Here is a 22561-nt window from a genome sequence, read left to right on the forward strand (position 1 = left end):
TAGCTTTTCCTATTTTGTACATTACTGTCTTTATCACAATACAGTCTCCACGCTATATTAGCCAAACATAAAAAAAGTAACCATGTGAGATGACTGATAATCACCTTGAAGCTGAAAAAAAAACAGAAATAAATTTAGGAGCGACTTGATAAAAGTTTGGAGTTGCCAGTTTGGCATCGCAGACACTGGTGTTTGAAGTCTTCTTAATCTCCGAGGATTGTGTGGTGAACATGCAGCTACCACAGACGGTACGTTGGTCCGAGCATACCAAGAACAGGGTCCTGCACTCCTGCAAGGTGTCGTCAGCTCTCAGCCCAGCGAGATGAAGCAGATCGGGCTACTGGTGATGCTGTTGGTGTTCACTCCACGCTGCTATGGTCAGGCGTGGGAGCAGTTGGCAGTAGCTGTCGCAGAAAAACTTATCGAGTTAGTGATGAACAATTCTAGTTATGCAAAGTTGTATATATATATATATATATATATATATATATATATATATATATATATATATATATATATATATATATATATATATATATATATATATATATATATATATATATATATATATATATATATATATATAAAAGCTACATTTATTGCTTGGTGTCGCACCAACGGTTCATCAATGTGATGGTGGTAGTGATTTATTCCTCGGGAAACAGGACACAGAATAAAGGCACACTGTCTACACCAGTGAAGAAGACACAGGTGCAGAGCAATTTTTACTACTACTAATAATAATACTAACAATAGTAATAATAATACTAATTTCGGTTCTCAAAAAAAAAACCGAACAAGTGGTACACCATATGCGAGAAGCTCATATAATGCACAACATTTCGAGCAACGTTCTGGTATGAGCCGAGCAACACAGCACCACAAAAAGTGAAACCGCGTCGCAATACAATATAATCTTGCTCTACACCCGTGTCTCTTCCTTATCAGGAAACATTACACGTATCTCCTGACATGTGTCAGGGGATGACCCGTACCTGGCTAATCCTCGGTTGGTTCATCCCATTTACGATTAATACATGTTTAAAAAACAGAGAGTGAATCTCTATCTAGTAGAGAGTTAGTAGAGAGTTAGTTAGTAGAGAGTTAGAAGAGAGCAAACGTGATATCCACATGCTTTTTCAAAATGCTAGTTTTAATATCTAATTCGGTGGTAAAACATTCTGTTTATGTTGTTTTTAAAGCGTTTTCTCTCCTGTGTGGGGGGTCGAGCAGCCTGTGGCAGCTCGGAGAGTTCCAGCTCCTGGGCCACAAGTGTAACTATAGCGTCACACCCAAGATAAGAAGACTGGAACTGTACTTCCAGGGCAGCATGTGGTGTCCAGGCTGGACACTCATCAGAGGAGAAGGTAAAATATATAATAGAATATTATGGGAGTGGACTAAAGCTATGAGTGTAGAGTAAAGCTATGAGTGCAAAGCTATGAGTGTAAAGCTATAAATGTAGAGTAAAGCTATGAGTGTAAAGCTATGAGTGCAGAGTAAAGCTATGAGTGTAAAGCTATGAGTGCAGAGTAAACCTATGAGTGTAAAGCTATGAGTGTAAAGCTATGAGTGCAGAGTAAAGCTATGAGTGTAAAGCTATGAGTGCAGAGTAAACCTATGAGTGTAGAGTAAAGCTATGAGTGTAAAGCTATGAGTGCAGAGTAAAGCTATGAGTGTAGAGTAAAGCTATGAATATAAAGCTATAACAGTAAAACAAATCTACGTTAGTACAGCCATGGATGTAAAGTAAAGCTATGAGAGTAAAAGAAAGCTATGAGCCTATAGGGAAGCTATAATGGTGCAGGAAATGATGCATAGAAAGCTATGATGATAAAAGAAAGCTGTAAGCGTGAAGGAAAGCTATGATGAGGGAACATAGCAGCTATGGCGAACCCTCGGGGGGAGAGCTGCCGTGACGCTGCTGAAGAGCTCTTCATCCAGAGAACTGGAGCTGCCCTCTCCTTCCTTGGATCAAAGCTGATGCCTTCCATTCCCCAAAAGCTGCGTGACCCCTACAGATTAACGTCTCCCCTTGTAGGTGATGATAATGATGATGATGATAATAATAATAATAATAATAATAATAATAATAATAATAATAATAATATTATTATTATTATTATTATTATTATTATTATTATTATTATTATTATTACTATCATTATTATTATTATTATTATTATTATTATTATTATTATTATTATTATTATTATTATTATTATTACTATCATTATTATTATTATTATTATTATTATTATTATTATTATTATTATTATTATTATTATTATTATTATTATTATTATCACCCTCATCAAGGTGCTATCCTTAAAGGGATTATAATTAAGTCAATTCGAATGTTCCCGGTGTTTCTCATTTGTTTATCACAACAGTGGACTGAACCACCTGATGGTTGGTCTGTCTTGTGTGTTGGCTTGAAGGTGATGTGTGTGTTTAGTAGACACTTGATCAGGTTGATGTGTGTTAGACTGGTAATGATATGTGTGTGTTTAGTAGACACTTGATCAGGTTGATGTGTGTTAGACTGGTAATGATATGTGTGTGCTTATTAGACAATGGATCAGGGTGATGTATGTTAGTCTGGTGGTCAAGAGAGTCTTTAGTAGTCACTGGATCCAGCTTAGTAACCTCATCAAGGTGTGGGTTGTTATAAACATACATTATCACAAAGATAAGACTACGGATAATAAATAATCTCTCTTTGTGGACATCCAGCTGACATCCTTCTTAGCAGATCTTCTGACGAGGATTTCAGTTGGAGGTTGAAATACTCGTATCACCTAGTGTCTGTTCTTTTGTTTCCACGTGGAATTAAATCTCTCATTAAACAGTGTCCATAAAACTATGAGTCAGTACGCCCTCACACAAAGCTAATCCTATAATTATAATTTTTTATTAATAAAAACATAAGTTATTGTTCTCGGTTATCTTGTTTTTAAGTTACAGGAGAAGTATTACTTATTATTAATGAAACTCCTTTTGGGTAAATGGACACAAATGTAATTAATGTGACATTTTATTGTGCCAACGTTTCGCTCCTGGAGAGCGAAACGTTGCCACAATAAAGTGTCACATTAATTGCACCTGTGTCTATTTACCTAACATTTTGTAGGTAACTACCATTATTACTAATGAATATTCTTCTTGTGTTGCAGCGCTGACGCGCAGCAGGTCTGGCGTCATAGGTGACACCACACAGGACTTCGTGAGGAAAGCTTTCATCGCTGGCCTTATCACCGAGCAGGAAGCCCAGGCCTGGCTCACCACCTAACACTTTCTTTATACTGTTTATCATGTCACTGGCATGTTGTTGCTTTACAAAGTTTTATTAAATTATCTGAAAACATTTGTCTACAACTTAATTTTTCCAAACCTTCGCCGTTTAATACAAAGTTATAATTATTATTCTCCTATTAATTGGTATTTTCGAAAGAACATTAGAAGGCTGGTGTATTCTGCTTTCTGACTTTTCTGGTTAGCACCGGCTGAGTCCTGAATTAATCCAGGATTACAGTTTGGGCCGAAAGCACAAAAAACAACTTACATTTTTTCCTCTCCTCTCCCAGTTGGTTATTGCACATATGCTAGAGAACAGAAGGACCATTGTTGACATGATACAACGTACGAAATACAGGGAGGACAGTGAAAGTCCGAGAGCCACATCACAGGTACACGAGGCACGAGCTCACAGATGCAAGACAAACGCACAGATGGAATCAATAATTGCCGAAGCAATTCGTAGCCATCTTGACAGGCACAGATTGATTAATGAATCTCAACACGGTTTTACAAAGGGGAGTTCCTGTCTTACGAATTTACTAACTTTTTTCACTAAGGTGTTTGAGGAGGTAGATCATGGTAATGAATATGATATTGTGTATATGGACTTCAGTAAGGCTTTCGATAGAGTTCCACATCAGAGGCTGCTGAGGAAACTTAAGGCACACGGAATAGGAGGAGAAATTTTTTCCTGGGTAGAGGCATGGCTGACAAATAGACAGCAGAGAGTTTGCATAAATGGGGAGAAATCAGAATGGGGGCACGTCACAAGCGGTATTCCTCAGGGGTCAGTGTTGGGCCCGTTGTTGTTCACAATTTACATAAACGACATAGATGAGGGAATAAGTAGCGACATAAGCAAATTTGCTGATGACACCAAAATAGGCCGTCCAATTCATTCTAATGAGGACACTAGAGCACTCCAGGATGATTTGAATAGACTGATGCAATGGTCGGAGAAGTGGCAGATGCAGTTTAATATTGACAAATGCAAAGTTCTAAATGTTGGACAGGTAAATAACCATGTCACATATAAACTAAACAACGTAGATCTTAATACTACTGATTGCGAAAAGGATTTAGGAGTTCTGGTTAGCAGTAATTTAAAACCAAGACAACAGTGCATTAGTGTTCGCAATAAAGCTAACAGAATTCTTGGCTTCATATCTAGAAGTATAAATAATAGAAGTCCTCAGGTTGTTCTTCAACTCTAAATATCCTTGGTTAGGCCTCATTTAGACTATGCTGCTCTGTTCTGGTCACCGTATTACAGAATGAATATAAATGCTCTGGAAAACGTACAGAGGAGGATGACAAAGATGATCCCATGTATCAGAAATCTTCCCTATGAGGATAGACTGAGGGCCCTGAATCTGCACTCTCTCGAAAGGCGTAGAATTAGGGGGGATATGATCGAGGTGTATAAATGGAAAACAGGAATAAATAAAGGGGATGTAAATAGCGTGCTGAAAATTTCCAGCCAAGACAGGACTCGCAGCAATGGTTTCAAGTTGGAAAAATTCAGATTCAGGAAGGATATAGGAAAGCGCTGGTTTGGTAATAGAGTTGTGGATGAGTGGAACAAACTCCCGAGTACAGTTATTCAGGCTAAAACGTTGTGTAGTTTTAAAAATAGGTTAGATAAATACATGAGTGGGTGTGGGTGGGTGTGAGTTGGACCTGACTAGCTTGTGCTGCTGGGTCTGGTGCAGTGCTCCATCCTTGAGTGGAGATGATCAGACTGGGTGGGTCATTGGGCTAATCCGGAGGAGGGGGTCATTGGTCTAATCCGGGGGGGGACATGGACCTGCTCCGCATGGGTCAGTAGGCCTGCTGCAGTGTTCCTTCTTTCTTATGTTCTTATGTAATTATGAGCGACAGGGATGCTAGAAAAATATTTTTTTGTTTTAGTCTTAGAGTGGCCAGTAAGTCGACGACTTAGACAGCGATATGGTAAAGGCAAAATCCATACATAGCTTTAAAAACAGGTATGATAGGAGTCATGCAACCAAGAGCTGAGACTCGACACCTGAAACACACATACACACACATTAGATCAGAAACAAGGGGTCACAATTGGAAGCTGAAGACTCAGACGAGTCATAAGGATGTTAGGAAGTATTTCTTCAGTCACAGAGTCGTCAGGAAGTGGAATAGCCTAACAAGTGATGTAGTGGAGGCAGGAACCATACAAGGCTTTAAGTCGAGGTATGACAAAGCTCTGGAAGCAGAGAGAGAGAGAGAGAGAGGACCTAGTAGCGATCAGTGAAGAGGCGGGGCCAGTAGCTGTGTCTCGACCCTTGCAACCACAATTAGGTGAGTACACACACACACACACACACACATACACGCAGACACAGAGCAAGACTGGACCTCATATTCACCGTGAGTAGTTCAGACATTGTGGGCATCACATAACAAAGGCACCTAGGAGATAGAGATCATGTGGTCCTGAGCTTCGAATACATTGAAAAGTTAAAAGTGATGGGTGAAGCAGCACGAATAGGACTGGAAATGCCAAACTATAAAAGAAGAGACTACATAGGCATGATGAATTTCTTGCATAAGGTACAGTGGGAAAGAGAACTGGTGGGAAAAACATTAAATGAAATGATGGAATACGTGCGCTGGAGAATGGAAAAAGAATTGAAGACAAAGGACCCAGGAAAATAAGTCAGTCAAAGAGCCAGAAGCAAATATGCATTGATAAGGAAGGAGGCCTAGCGGCAATACGAGAGTGACATATATCGAAAGTTAAATCTGACCCAAAGCTGTTGTCAGGGGCGGATCTACTGTGAAACTAATGAAGCTAAAGCTTCAGGTTCCTAATCCTGGAGTGACCTCACATTGATTAAAAATTTTGGGTCTACTGTATGAGACGGGGTTGCGAAGAGACTCCCATAACAGTTCAAGCCACCGTCTGTCGTACAGCCACATCAGGAGGAAAACAACAGTCAAGGACCAGGGAAACAATTTGTGGAAAGAAGGAGGGAAGATCACACGAAACGACCAAGAAGTATGCGAAAAGCTCAACACGTGATTAAAGGAAGTATTTTCAGTGGAGACAGAAAGGACTCCAGCAAACCTGAATGTTGGGCTACACCAACAAGTGCTGGACATAATACACACAACAGAGGAGGAGGTGAAGAGGCTGCTAAGTGACCTAGATACCTCAAAGGTGGTGAGACCAGAAAACATCTCTCCATGGGCCCTGAGGGAGGTAACAGAGGCTGTGTGTGTGCCACTAGCAATCTTCAACACAAATAACAAAAATGACACAATGCTGTGACTGGAACGATACACAAATAACCCGCACATAAAAGAGAGAAGCTTACGACGACGTTTCGGTCCGACTTGGACCATTGACAAAGTCACACTGTGACTTTGTCAATGGTCCAAGTCGGACCGAAACGTCGTCGTAAGCTTCTCTCTTTTATGTGCGGGTTATTTGTGTAATCTTCAACACTATCGAAAAAGAGCAACTACCTGAAAAGACAGTAAGTGTAGTCCCAGTTTTTAAGAAAGGAGATGGACAGGCAGCCTTCAACTACAGACCAGTGTCATTAATATGTATAGTATGTAAAGTTATGGAAATCGTGAGGAGAAAAGCGGTGGAGCACCTATACACGATAATCAGCACGGTTTCGGACCTACTGGAGTTTTACGGCAAGGTGACAGAAGTAATACAGAAGAAATAGAGAGGGATGGGTAGAGTGTATTTTCTTGTACCGTAAGTAGGCTTTCTTTCTACACAGTCCCGCACAAGAGATCAGTGCAAAAGCCAGAGCAGGCAGGAATTACAGGAAAGACGCCGCAGTCAGAGAACATCTGACAGGAAGGAAACAATGATTGATGGTGCGTGGTGAGGTGTCAGAATGGGCGTCTGTGACGAGCGGGCTTCCACAAGGGTCAGTCCTGGGGTCTGTGCTGCTTCTGGTATTTGTGAATGACATGGCGGAAGGGATAGATTCATGGGTGTTCCTTTCGCAGACGATATGAGGCTAATGCTGAGAATTCAAATGGAAGAGGATCAGGTAGGACTGCAAAGGGATCCAGACAGGCTGGAAACCTGGTCCGACAACTGGCTCCTGGAGTTTAGCCCCACCAAATGCAAAGTCTTGAAGACTGGAGAAGGTCAAAGAATACCACAGATAAATTACAAGCTAAGACGCCAAAGACTGCAAATCTCACTCAGGGAAAATGATCTTGGGGTGAGTATAATATCGAGCTCATTTGAGGCGCACATCAACCGAATAGCTGCTGCAGCATATGGATATCTGGCAAACCCAAGAATAACGTTTCGACACCCGAGTAAGCAGTCATTCAAGGCACTGTACACCATGTACATCAAGCATGTCATGAAATTAGAGAAAGTGCAAAGGTTTTCAACAAGACTAGTCCCGGAGCATTAAGGGGCATGCCCTAAGAGGAAAGGTTAAAGGAAATCAATTTGACGACACTGAAGGACAGGAGGGATAGGGAGGACATGATAACGACTTATAAAATATTGAGAGGAATTGAAAGGGTGGATAGAGATGGGACACAGCAACAACTGGTCACAGCTGGAAGTTAAAAACTCAGAATAGTCGCAGGGATGTTAGGAAGTATTTCATCGGTAATAGAGTTTTCAGGGTGATATACTGGAGGCATGATCCATATATAGCTTTAAGAAGAAGTTCGATAAAGTTTTACTTATTCGTGCAGAATAAGTAAGACTTGCGATTCTGACTTAAATAACAACGCACTTCTTGCCGAATAGGGCAAGCGAAAATTTGTGTATGCAATAATGTCGCAAAAATCGTTCTGAACTTAGCGATAAAAAATTTATTTCATTGTGTTTATTATTAAATTATTGTAAACTTATATAAAATATATTTAGTTGGATTAGGGTAAATTAAAGTGTTCTTGTTATAATAAAGTTATGTATGTTTTCTAAGGTTATTTTGGTGTGGTGATGTAGCCGCTAGTACTCGCCGGGCACTTGCTAAGAGTAACATAAATGTTTCCTCCATAAACACATCATCTGTCATAGACCTGACTACGAAACGCAGCCCCACACATCTAACTTCCACAGCAGCGTCTACACCATCCCCTGCAGATTCTGTTCCAAGAAATATGTAGGCGAAACATGTAGAGATCTTTCGGTCAGCCTGAACAAGCATCGAAATGCCAGTAACAGAGACGACTTAAGGTACGCATGTGTCCTCCACAGAGACTCCACGGGGCATTTGATGAACTGAGATGAGGCACAACTCGTTCTCACCGAACAAGACCTTAGACGCCGACGGTGCCTAGAAGCCTCGCTAATCGCCGTCACCGACACAATAGAACGTAGCACTGGAAACTACAAAATTTCTAAAACATTAACATACATGATACTCAAGAAGACAAAGCAGCACCAACCCAACAACACAGGAGTCACATGATCTCATCGTCTACCCGTTCTCATCCCAACTTGGCATTCTTCAGGTCACCATGGTCAATCACACCTCATTCTCCGCCTAAATATAATATCTTTCTACCTCTGTATGTTAGAAGTGATCAAGGTCCCAGGACAGAAACGTTTTCTAATAAATATGTCCGAGTGTTTGCTTACGTGTTTTTTCTAAACCAAGCTTAGTAACTCCTTTACTGGAGCAAAAACATAAAAAAAAACAATAAAATACTTCATATAATATAGTAGTTTCCATATTATTAATTTACAGATCTTTAAATATATCAGTAGACAGGATTCAGCATTTGCTGAATTCACGTCTTCTCACTCTGTTTTATTATCTGAAGAAGAATGACGGCAAAACGAAACATTAAGTTATTCTCTTACTAGCAGAATATAATTGTTTTTGTATTATTAACCTAGAGTCTTTGTAGCCCAGAGTAACCCAAGAAAGTCAAGCTGTGTGGCTTATTTCAATCGGGATCCATTGATCCTCTTCCCCAAGATGCGACCCATGACGATAGGCTAACACCAGGGAACCTACTGACCAGTAGGAGAGGGGGGGGCAACAGGTGCAAAGAAAATACCCAGTTCTTCCACTCGTCTCGAATTCAAACCCGAGTCGTTCTTATTTGTGAGCTGAAGCCGTTTCGGCCACTTTCCCAGGACAGGGTTGTCCGGCGGTATTTCCTGGGTTTGTTGTCACTCTCGCGGAAACATGGAAAGTTACTGCTCACCTGGGGATTTCCTCAGCATGTTCACCTGCAACGTTGCAAGGTGTCTGTATAAACACATATAACTGCAGTTTCAATAAAGGTTTTTTTTTTTTATAATAAAACTGGGATTACAGCTTCTTGGGGAAATGGTATGAGTTTATTGATCTGCAATCGAGAAAATATTGATTTAATAGAAGTAAATTATGGGGTATAGCTTGTGATGAGTGTGTTGTGTTGGCATCTCCCAGGCTGGTGAGCGAGACGCTCATAATATAACTGGCCACCCTAACACCACCATCACACCACACCACACAAGTGCTTCACAGAGCTTACACTCTACCAAGGTGCTCCAAGACTCACACTTGAGTCTTGAAGACAAAACTTGGAAGTGAAGATGCGGTCGTCTGTGTTAGTGAGCGTGGTGACAGTGTCGCTGCTGGTGGCACCTCTAGTGCCACAGAGCAACGCACAGATTACAGAGGCTCTGGTAACAGCCTTCGCTGGGAAAGTTGCTGGGTGAGCAAATAAAGCAGTAAAATATTACACTAAAGTAAAATATTATACTAAATAATTTGTATAACGTAATTAGTTACAGAATGTCCAAATTTCATCCCTCTGAATACTTAATGCTAATGAAATATCAATAAATACTGAAACTGGATTAAAACCTACTTTGGACTATGGAAAAGGAAATTAAAAACTAAGAAATATATGAATGTTTCGGGCTCACGATGAGACCCTCTTTAGTATAAGATTAAGGCCGAGAAAATCAAATAACTTTAACCCAAAAAATTATTTTACGAAGTGTGCTTTAATTCCAATAAGCTAATGTTCCCTATTAATTGTAATGTTATGGCGCAGACTGTGGGACAATGGCCAGCTGGAGCTACTGGGTAACTACTGTAACTACAACGTCAGGCCTACCATCAAGAAGTTTCAGCTATACTTCAATGGAAGCATGTATTGCCCTGGCTGGACCACCATCAGAGGAGAAGGTAAACACACTAATTTATTCCTTACAGGAGCTCAGGGAAAGTTGATAGTACCTTGAGTAAGTTAGGTGTAAGATCCACAACCTTCACAACCATAGCTCAGTGTTTACTACCTGAAGCTGTTACTGCTTGCCACAACAAATATTTTCCATCGAGGTAATAACTGTTCGAGTGGACTAAAGTATCATTTAATTAGTTACTGCTTAGAGACATTATGCTTCAGGAGAAGACAAACAGCATCACAACAAGCAGCTTTTTCAGGGTGGTACTGAGTAAACTTTACATTCGATAATATTAAATATTATCATTTATATAATTAATAATTAAATAATTTCGACGAAAATGTGAGTAAACAAATGATTACAATGTAAGATAATGTGATCACTGTGGAGTAATCATGCCACACTGGGCACTGTGGGGGATCATTTAATCATTTTATGTAACAAATTATCATTTATTTATGATTAAAAAAAATAAAATTAATCGAATCTTAAGAAAAGCTATGCACAATTTGTTGAAAATGATAATAATAATAACTAATAATAATAATAATAATAATAATAATAATAATAATAATAATAATAATTATTATTATTATTATTATTATTATTATTTTTATTACTTCCATTATTATTATCATCATCATCTTCGGAATGCGCTGAAGAATGGGAACTAAGAGGAAAAAAACAAAAGCAAAAAAATAAGAAGGTTGTACTCCAAGAAAACGGAAAACAGATCCAATTCCTTGGAAATCTTTCAGTAGTTCTGGAACTGGCAGCTGTGCTGTATGACCCTTGTAGGTTTAGCGCTTCCTCATATTATAATAATAATTGGATCGGCTATTAGCAGAGTTCTCATTAGTTTTGCAGAAATCGTCCTCATGATACATCTTTATTTACAGAGTTAATGGCATATTGTCACTATAGTCGTGGAAAATGTTATGGAGATGTCAACAAACTGTGGAAAACGACACTTGTATACACTTCAGGACACTAATTAAACGAAGCGCTTCTTCATCAGTCACGGACTGATGAAGTCACTCGTGGCTATACGTTTCATTTCAATAATGTCTATTATGGAACATTAAAGGGTTAATAAATTTCCTGAAGTGTACGAAGGTGTTCTTTTCCACACTGCTATTAGAGTGTTTCATTGTATATAAATCCATGTTTTATATTACAGCATCAACGCGGAGCAGGTCTGGTGTGGTCGGGGAGACTACCAAGGACTTCATCAGGAAGGCTATGGCAGCCGGTCTCATCACTCAGCAACAAGCAACAGATTTTTTGAAAACTTAAGTCATTTCTCTTTCTTAGAACCCATAAATAACCCGTATTTTGGGGACAACGAGCAGCTGTATTTCATAGTTCCCCCGAGTTATCTGGAAAAATAATACGTTTTCGTGGTTCAAAGAATAGTTTAATTTCTTATATCTGATTAAGATTCTTCAACTGATAATTAAATTTTTGTTCAGATTCCCAAATATTTGTCACAGACAACTAAGGAACCACGTGATCGTGATTCTCTTACCATTCTGCTTATTTACTTCTGTGATCACATGCTCAAGATATTTTTTATATTTGGTAGTCATTCCAAATGAATGCCTTATATAATGTTTTCGTGATATGTAATAAACAAATTTAATACATTCATATAACATTTGTTTTATTCCTCCAAATGTAACGTCGCTGCTGCAAATACGAGCAACTTGACGAAACAAGATCATTAATTTGTATAAATGGATTAGAAAACCTACAAGTTGATAATGGAGACACCTGGACGACATTTGGGAACCTTTATTCTCGAAACGTTTCCCCAACCAGTGGGCTCTTCAGTCTTCTTACTCCTAAACCAGTATTATTTCATAGTGACTATCTGTCCATTTAACTTTGTTTACCATTACTTATATATTTTTTCCTTTATTTTAGCTTTATATAACTACCTTAGTTCATATATTCACAATTGTTAAAATAATCAAGGTGGTATTCTCAGGTGCTAAAGTGTAATAAGTTCACTATTTTGCCATTGTATTCCAAAGCTCATTTATTTGATTACCACTTTATTGTTCACCACAACTTATATTAGTCCCTTTTATATTATAATTTTATATTATAATTAAACTTTAAAGAATTACCTTTAAAGTACTACCTACTATCATATTCTCAAGCTCCATTATTTGATCATCACTTTATTTGTTCACCACAAATTATTTTAGTCCCTTTTATATTGTCTCCTTTATTTTAGCTTTAAAAAACTACCTTAGCTCATTATTTTTACATTTGTTAAATAATTCAGGTGCTATTTTTTAGCTTTAGAATATTTACTTTGTTTCATACTTAATTCAAACTATAGATTCACTAAAATCTTATGATTACAAGCATTGATCCTGATACCAACCTCTTACTGAATGACTTAAATGAATCAAACAGTTACTGTAATTACTACACAGCAGAACAATCAAAGGCATTTCTCAGAGCCAACAAAAACATAATTGTCTTTAACTACAGTATCAGATCTTTAAGCAAGCATTATGATGACCTCCTAGCATTACTAAATTCCTTGCATGCCAATATGTCCATCATTACACTAACTGAAACCTGGCTAAAGCCTGATACTACTGATGTCTATGCCATTCCTGGTTACACAGCCATACACAACTGTAGGCCAGACCAACAAGGGGGTGGCACAGCTATATACTACTCAGACCAACTAGAATGTATCACTAATACTTGCACAAGGGATGAACATGGGGAATGTATAATAGCTAAATTCAAATCCAAATACCTACAAAAACCTCTCACATTGATAAACATCTACAGAGTTCCACAGTCAAACATTAGCCAATTTAGTCAAAACCTAGGAAGTATGATAACTGATGCACGCATGAACAAAGATCACTTACTACTCTCAGGTGACTTCAATATAAATCTCCTGCAAGACCAGGACCCACACGTTACTGAATTCACAAACACAATGAGTAACTGCATGTTGCTACCAACAGTAACAAAACCTACAAGAGTTACGGAGACTAGTGTTTCCCTACTTGACCACATCTGGACCAACACCATATCCCCTTTAAAATCAGGCATAATTACAGATAATACCACAGACCACTACCCTACTTTCCTCATAACAACTCTTGGTAAAATACCCCAAGACACTACTAAAGTCACCTTCAGACTTCACAATGAGGCAGCCATTAATAACTTCACAACAGCAGTAACAAACATTGACTGGCACACTGAGCTAGAAATCTATACAGATATTGACGAATGTTTTAATAATTTTCTAAAAAAGACCCAATACCTCTATAACAAGCACTGCCCTAAAAAAAACTAAACAGATGACAGCTAAGAGACTGAACAGTCCCTGGCTAACACCCAGCATTCTCAAATCCATAAATACAAAACACCGATATGAAAAACAGTACAGAATGGGTCACATAACCAGAGACCAAACAAAACGTTACTCGTCAATCCTAACCAGCCTGATAAGAAGGGCAAAAAAATTGTATTATGAGAACAGATTATCCAACTTACGAGGTAATATAAAAAAGACCTGGAAAACCCTATCAGAAATTCTGGGAACAAAAAAGATATCACGAAATAGCGAAATAAAATTAGCAAAATCAGATGAACCCCAACTCCCACCAGCAGAAACAGCAAACAGACTCAATGATTTCTTCTCCACTATAGGACAAAACCTTGCCAATAAAATCCCAAGCTCAGATACCCCACCAAATGACTACCTCACTGGCAACTACCCGAACACACTGTTCCTAGCTCCGGCTAACCCATACGAAGTCTCCCTTATTATCAACGCACTAAAAAACAAGGCAGGAGATTTAAATACCTTACCACCCTTTATATACAAAAAAGTGTCACAAGTGCTATCACCAATCATTGCAACACTCTTTAACAAATCCATTGAATCCTCCACCTTCCCTACAGTTCTCAAAATAGCAAGGGTCACCCCGATCCATAAAGGAGGAGACCAAACAGAGTTGAATAACTATAGGCCAATATTCAATTTACACCCTCTCTTAAAAATCTTCGAAAAATTAATTCATAAACGAATCTACTCCTACCTCATCTCCCAAAACATACTCAACCCCTGCCAGTTTGGATTCAGGCCTAATAAAAATACTAATGATGCTATTATACACATGCTAGAACATATATACACTGCAATAGAGAAAAAAGAAGTCCCACTGGGGATCTTCATTGACTTACGTAAAGCTTTTGATACAGTTGACCATGACTTGCTCCACGTAAAATTGTCACACTATGGTATAAGAGGGCACTCCCTCAACTACCTCAAGTCATACCTCAGCAACAGAAGCCAATATGTGTACGCAAATGGGGCAAGCTCTTCCGCACAACCAATTACAGTTGGTGTTCCACAGGGAAGTGTCCTTGGCCCTCTTCTCTTTCTCCTATACATAAATGACCTACCAAATGCTTCGCAATTACTCAAACCCACACTATTTGCAGATGACACTACATACGTCTTCTCTCACCCGAGCCCAGTCACGCTAGCCAATACTGTAAATACCGAATTACAGAAAATATCTACCTGGATGAGGACTAACAAACTTACACTAAACATTGACAAAACCTACTTCATTCAGTTTGGTAACAGAGCTACAGATGTCCCTCTTAACATAATGATAAACAGATCACCTATCACAAAGCTAACAGAGGGAAAATTCTTAGGAATTCACCTTGATAATAGACTCAAATTTCATACACATATACAACAAATTTCTAAGAAAATTTCCAAGACTGTAGGCATACTATCGAAGATACGGTACTATGCTCCACAGTCAGCCCTCCTGGCCCTATATCACTCTCTTATTTACCCCTATCTCACCTATGGAATTTGTGCATGGGGCTCAACAACAATTAACCATCTCAGACCACTAATTACCCAACAAAAGGCTGCAGTTAGAATGACAACAAATTCTCACTACAGGCAGCACACTCCACCAATATTCAAAATACTCAACCTACTCACCATACAAAACATCCATACTTATTATTGCACCTATTACATACATAGAACACTTAACTCTGATATTAACCCTTCCCTCAAACATCTCCTTGCCAACCTCAACAGAACACATGACCATAACACAAGGCACAGATCACTCTTTGATGTTCCTCGTGTCCATCTCACGCTATGCAAAAACTCAATGCACATAAAAGGCCCTAAAATCTGGAATTCATTACCTGTAAATATAAAAGAAACACTACCTGTTTATAAATTCAAGTCTCTTCTCAAAGATCACTTACTCACCCAAAACCAAATAAATACTGAATAACTGAACCTTATAAATTGTATATCTTAAATGTTTCTCACAATTATATCACATAAATGTTAAACCTAAAACCCAATCTAACAGAATACTCCATTCGACTGAATATACAGCAATGCATGCAACCATATGACGTCTTTGTAATACTCATTTGTGCTTTGTAGTTATCTGTTTACAATAATGTCTTATCACTGATTTCATCATTGCTTAGTTAATCTTAAGTTAATTAAGCCAGCCCGTAATGCTATGCATGTAAGTGGCTTTGGCATGCTGCTCTTACCTGTATTTTTTTGTACCTCTGTATGTATGCTCAAATTACTAAATAAATTAATAAATAAATAAATATTAGAGAAGAACGGGAGAAGTTGGAGAGGAGTTTAAGGTAACCAGTCCCTCAGCTTTAAGACAATGTGTTCAGTCCATCAGTCTTGATAAAAGTACAGCATATCTATGCAGAAGAGGCTTATATATGGCAGACAGATGACGTTAAGCAGTGGTAGGTGGAGATAATCAATGGAAAATTCCTGTAATGGAAGTAGGTCATGTCTATAGTTTAGGCAATCTTTGAAGAATTCCCTGTATCTAGATCCCTAGACGTTGCTGTGTCTGTCCGTGTAGGAGCCCAACTCCATAATTTTTAAGTTTGCTTTTAACAGTAAATATTAAACCCAGACGCATTTGTATTATTAGAGTTCTCCAACTTTTCTGTTTGTATGATTTCATCCAGATGTAATACCGCATACAAAATAAAAGTGTTATGAGAAGTACAAGGGAACTGATCTTAAATTTTTACTAACGACCTATTACAAAGCCATGAACAGGCTAGATGCTAGAGGGGGGAACAATAAGTTGACCTAGTTGATGTCTATGCTAATAGATCTCGTATTTTGTAACAAACATCATCATGCTCACATGGTAAACTGACCTATGGAAAATTTATAAGGGGTTACCTGAATGAACTTCAACATTACATTCGTTCAAGTAATCTCATTGGGAGGCGAGAACCATATATTGTGAGAAAACTTAGCCACCCCTGGTCACTGCAGGTGGCTCCTTCGACCTCACAATCTTACCCATATCTATCTGAGACCAGTACGGCACTACAAATTAATTGTGGACTGTATAAATTTTATTGGTTTGACTGAAGGAAAAGGGGGGAGTAGGTTACACACATATATATCCATCAAAGGGAAAACCCTTGTATATAACACCACCACTTACCAGATTTTCTCTGGTTGTCACTTGATGTAGCTGGATCACCCACAACCTATCATATTATAACATACCTAACTGGCCAGTATCAGTCTGCGATAAGTAGAAAGGGTACTTAACTGTAGGTGATTGATGCTCCTTATTTCCTCCATCCACCATCTCATTTCGATGTCCTGTTACACCGATACAGTTCTTATTCCAGCAGGACAAGATATCCATTGGTTTGTCCTGGTTTAGAAGTCGTGACTCTATAAAAACTCCACTATCCTCGGGACAGGAACCGTGAGATTAACATGTGCTCACTCACTCGGGGAATGGCGGCTCATATCACTTCAACCATTCCTTAATTTAGCGTTATTATCACTGATTACATTACAATTCACAAGACGATTTAACACCTCGTGAATTTTACACACGTTAGAGGTCGACACATTAAGATTTGCGACCGATGAATGATGATTAAATTATGGGTATTTTCCCCTGAACACTCTCCGTGGCGTCGTGCCATTCCCCCCGGCGTCTACCATTATTCACTAATTTTACCACTTTATTACAGTGGTCCAGTAAATCACGCCTATATTAATCCTTAGGATGCCATGGACTCCAATTTCCTGGTCCCATTTTCCCCAGCCTCTTAACTCCATTCAAAACACTCCCGCCTCACGATGCCCCGTCTCGACCCCTCCTCTTCCCCAGCGCAGGCGCAGCTTCTCTGTTGGTTCTCATCTTCAAAATACACTTTAGAGCAACAGTAATGCATTAATCATGTATATTTACATTATAAAAAATATACAGTATAATTTTGGGAAATTATTCTCCACAGAAACCTTAAGAAAGCTTTATGAAAGAACATTTCATCACATGATCTGTATTGGTTCTAAGTTTAATTTTAAGTAAGAAGTGAGCTCAGATTTTATTCCTCTTCAAGGAGGGCTTTTTGCTGAGGTGAAGAGGCTATTGGTCTGAAGAACTGGACTCTTCGGTCTTCTTCCCCCGACCGAACCTAATATTTCCCCAATCCTCCCCTTCCCTGTCCAATCCTCCCCATCCCTCCTTTCCCATTCCTCCTCCTCTTCCCATCCCTCCCATTTCCCTCTTCTGTTCTCCACATTTGGGGTCCTTCTCTCAGGCATTCTAGTTCCTAGGTTGGGGGAAAGGGTGTCCTGATCCATCCCATTCCGTTGAGATCCTTGGTGGCAGTGTAGTTTGCCGTGGAATCTGGATCATCTGGAGATGTCGATCCTTCTCCAGTCTACCAAGGGCAGGCTTTGGGTGTCTTTCAGGTGACAGGTGTATCTTTGGAGGCTGCCTGTTGGATTCCAGAAGATGGCTGCCGAAGGAGGTATGCTTTGTGGTGGGTATCCGATCACCCTCTCTTTTGTCCACTGAGGTGACACGGTAGATGTAAGGTTGTTATCCCATATTGCTGGTTTACTGGCATGAAGGGTAGAGTATGGCACTGGTTAAGTGCCGCATTTGTGGTAATGGCTGCACTGAGGTCTTTTTGGGCATGGAGGGGGATTTACCGTCCTTTCATTCCTCCCAGGAGCTAGCCCTCCACGTTCCCCTTGTTTTTTTTTTTTAATTTTTCAGGAAAGCAAAAAGAAAAGAGAGACCTAACCATGAAGTCCTAAATCCATGAAACTGCTCCTTCTGGGCCCCTTTCTCCTGCAGCACTCTCTTACGATCCTGTCTTGTTACCGAACTATCCTTCGGACCTTTCTAATGCCCTTGTATCTTTTGTGGGTGACATTTTATTGTATGCTCTTGATACCGAGGCTTGGCTTGACTCCTTTGGCACATCCGACCTGTACGTCTTTGACCATGCTTCCGGCTTCACCCTATGTGGTGCGACGGTTTTCAAATCGGCCGCCCACCCGCCTCGAAACAGACCACCTCTTGTCCCGCATCTAAACGACCACGACATTTATCTGATGACACTGCTTCAAATGCCTCTCACTCTGCTCAGAAAAGACCAATGGGACACTCTCTCCCGTTACATACTACGCATCATAGTACACAATGGACTAAGTTTTTCACTCTGCAACTGACTTCTTCCACTGTCTCTTTCCGATCATAGTGTCAGCAAGGCGCTCCTATGCAATATTGGTCAAAATATTTCATGTCATGCTTTCAAGAGTGGTGCACGCATCGTCATGGTACAAAATGGTAGCCAAGCTCACAAACTTTCTCTCCTTACCACCATAGATGCTATTCCTGAAATAATTCAGAAACCCATTTCTCTCAGTTCTTGTAGTGGTACCTTCGTTCTGCCTCACACCATTGTTCAGTGTGATTTCTAGACATGTGGTGACGACATTCTGGAATAACTTGAGCTCCAAGACCTCCCAATTCTCAAAGTGGACACATATGTACGACCTGCCCGCGGGCGGAGACACTACCACTGCAATGTAGCTCGCTTAATTTTTGACTTCTGTGCGCCTCTGCCCTCAGTTTACATTGCGGGACACCAGTTATAAATCCGAAAGTTGATCCCTACACCACAAGTGCAGAAATTGCTGGTGTTTTGGCCATCCAACGAAATATTGCAGGTCCATGGCAGAATGCCCATTCTGTGGTGCTGCCGACCATACCAATACATCTTGTAGTCTACCTCCTCTTGCCTTAATTGTAATGAAGCTCACCCGTCTTATTCTTGTCGTTGCCAGGTTTATTTAAATGAACGAGAAATCGGTTGTCTCAAAGAGACATGGTGGTCTCTCATCTACGCCTCCAAGGGAGACTTCCCCGTATTTCTTATTTTAGAGTTACTACTAGCCCTCCAACCTCTGGGGTCCCAACTCCCTCAGTCTCCTCTGTGGTCACACCTTCCACTAACGCGAGGGTTTGGAGTTTTGAGACTCTCTGACTGCGGGTTCAAACCCCACCCATGGTGTGATTTGTCTGCAGTCGTAGGGGCCTAATACTGGATGTTGTTCTCGACTTTGATTTGGCATAAGAAAAGAAATACTTTGGGTTTCTTTCGATTTAATTTATGGCTTTTAGTTCCTCCCGCGATCCCCGACTCCTACATGATTCCTTTAGCTTTAGTTCGATGTTTACTATTTCTCTGACCAATGTCTCCCTACGCATTGCAGATATATTGGCCTCTTTTAGCCGCTCTGTTATTCTTTTCCGTCCCCTGTAAAGGGAGCGCCTGTCTTTTTTCTATTTTACATCTACTCCTCCTTTTTCTTAAAGGAATATGCCTTGAGCATACATCGAGTGCCACAGAGTTAATCTCTTCTAGGCATAAGTTGGGGTCTGTGTTGCTTAGCCTATCTTTCCAGCTTATATAATTTAGGACTTGGTTTACTTGGTCCCACTTTATGTTCTTGTTATTGAAGTTGAATTTGGTGAAGGCTTCCTCGTGACTGATCACATTTTGTCGGTCTGGGGCTCTGGGCATACATGTCTGAACCTCGATTATGCTGTGATCTGAGTATATTGTTTTTGATATGGTAACATTTCGTATCAGATCATCACTGTTAGTGAAGAGAAGGTCCAGTGTATATCCCAATCTAGTAGGCTCTATTATTTGGTGGTTTAATTAAGGTGAATTTTGTGCAGAGATTTAAAAGCTCGTGTGTGAGTTCTCATCTGAGCTGCCTGCTGGTGGTATCATTGTAACAGCATTATTTGCTATATTCTTCCATTTTAGGTGCCTTAAGCTGAAATTCCGCAGGAGAAAGATGTTGGAGGCAGGAGCTGGAAGATTTTCCAGACAGTGGTCAATTTTCAACAGCTGTTCCTGGAATTGTTGGGACGTTGCATACGGAGGCTTGTAAACTACCACAATGACTAGATTTTGGTTCTTGATCTTTACTGCTAAAACTTCAGCTACATGATTTGAGGCATTTATCAGTTCTGTGCAAATAAGTGACCCTGTGATATACAGGCCCCCCACCCCCACCCCATTTTGCCTGTTCACTCTGTCGCATCTGTATAGATTGTAACTTGGGATTCATATTTCACTGTCCAAGTGATCCTTTATGTGGGTCTCTGTGAAAGCCGCGAACATTGCATTTGCCTCTGCAAGCAGTCCACGAATGAAAGGTATTTTGTTGTTTGTTGCTGGCTTTAGATCCTGTATATTTGCAAAGAAAAATGTCATCGGATTGGTGGTATTGGTGGCACTGGGGACTACTTTTTTCCCGGCACTAATATCTGTATCTGTTGGTTTGGAGTGGAGGCCATCGACTGTGATTCCACTCTAGAAATTACTGGATTTGGTGTACGATTCCTGCCATTTCCTGCCAGTTTTTTTCCTTCCTGGCACTAAAAAACCCCTCTCTCTTGAGTGGCTGTGGCTACCCAGGTTTTCCCATAGTCTTGATGTTTTGTATCTTTTTGTCCCGTTTAGATGGTGTGCCTGGCAATATAAGTTATAGCACAGTCTTTCCTGTACTGAAGAGGGACGCATTTGAGGGTAAAGAAGCTTACAGGAGGGAGGTTGCATTTTCCTGTTGTCATATGGGCACGGCATTTTCTAGGGTGGTCAAAGTTGCACGTGGTGACTTGATGTGACTTTCAAGGGGAGTGGTGGTTTGATGTGACTTTCTAGTGGAGTGGTGACTTGATGTGTCTTTCAAGGGGAGTGGTGACTTGATGTGACTTTCAAGGAGAGTGGTGGTTTGATGTGGCTTGATGTGACTTCCAAGGGAAGTAATGGCTTGATGTGACTTTCAAGGGGAGTGGTGGCTTGATGTGACTTTCAAGTTGAGTGGTGGTTTGATGTGACTTTCAAGGAGTGGTGACTTGATGTGACTTTCAAGGGGAGTGGTGACTTGATGTGACTTTCAAGGGGAGTGGTGACTTGATGTGACTTTCAAGGGGAGTGGTGACTTGATGTGACTTTCAAGGGGAGTGGTGACTTGATGTGACTTTCAAGGGGAGTGGTGACTTGATGTGACTTTCTAGGGAGTGGTGACTTGATGTGTCCTTCAAGAGGAGTGGTGACTTGATGTGACTTACAAGAGGAGTGATGACTTGATGTGACTTACAAGAGGAGTGATGACTTGATGTGACTTTGAAGCTGAGTGTTGGATTGATGTGACTTTTAAGGGGAGTGGTGACTTGGTTCGAAGAATTTGGAGGCATCTTTCCACTCCTTGAACCTACCCTCATTACCTCCCTAATCCCATGGTACTGCATAACCCCTGTGAGCTTAGCGCTTAACACGATAACAATTATAATTAAGCATTCAGATCCTCTGCACACTTTCTTTTCTTGAAAAGAAGTTACAGATGAGAGCTTTCTATTTACCACGCATCATGTTTTGGTCAAATATTTTAAAAATGTTTGTATTGTGAATAAAAAAAGGCAAAATTTATTATCATCCCCTTTAACTGGCTACCTGGAGTCTACCTAGAGGGTATTCCGGGGATCAACGCCCCCGCGGCCCGGTCTACGACCAGGCCCCCCGGTGGATCAGGGCCTGATCAACGAGCCTGTTACTGCAGGCCGCACGCAATCCAACGTACGAACCACAGCCCTGATAATCCGGCACCGTCTTTATAGTTAAAAATATTTCAAGATTAACACTTGCTGAAAGCAAATGTATATATACATATACATACATAAATATATA

General features: G+C 40.0%; 2 protein-coding genes across 2 annotated transcripts; both read left to right on the forward strand.

Annotated features, from left to right (window-relative positions):
• The first annotated feature begins 208 nt into the window (after positions 1-208).
• LOC128694351 (anti-lipopolysaccharide factor) lies at positions 209-3369 on the forward strand. Its single transcript, XM_070080221.1, has 3 exons — positions 209-426; positions 1234-1367; positions 3177-3369. The coding sequence occupies exons 1-3, from the start codon at positions 323-325 to the stop codon at positions 3290-3292; spliced, it is 354 nt and encodes a 117-aa protein (XP_069936322.1). The 5' UTR covers positions 209-322; the 3' UTR covers positions 3293-3369.
• Positions 3370-9734: 6365 nt separating this feature from the next.
• Positions 9735-12099, forward strand: LOC128692863 (anti-lipopolysaccharide factor). Its single transcript, XM_053782192.2, has 3 exons — positions 9735-9966; positions 10312-10445; positions 11625-12099. The coding sequence occupies exons 1-3, from the start codon at positions 9845-9847 to the stop codon at positions 11738-11740; spliced, it is 372 nt and encodes a 123-aa protein (XP_053638167.2). The 5' UTR covers positions 9735-9844; the 3' UTR covers positions 11741-12099.
• The last annotated feature ends 10462 nt before the right edge of the window (positions 12100-22561 follow it).

Source organism: Cherax quadricarinatus, unplaced genomic scaffold (assembly GCF_038502225.1).
Source record: "Cherax quadricarinatus isolate ZL_2023a unplaced genomic scaffold, ASM3850222v1 Contig231, whole genome shotgun sequence".
NCBI lineage: Eukaryota > Metazoa > Arthropoda > Malacostraca > Decapoda > Parastacidae > Cherax > Cherax quadricarinatus.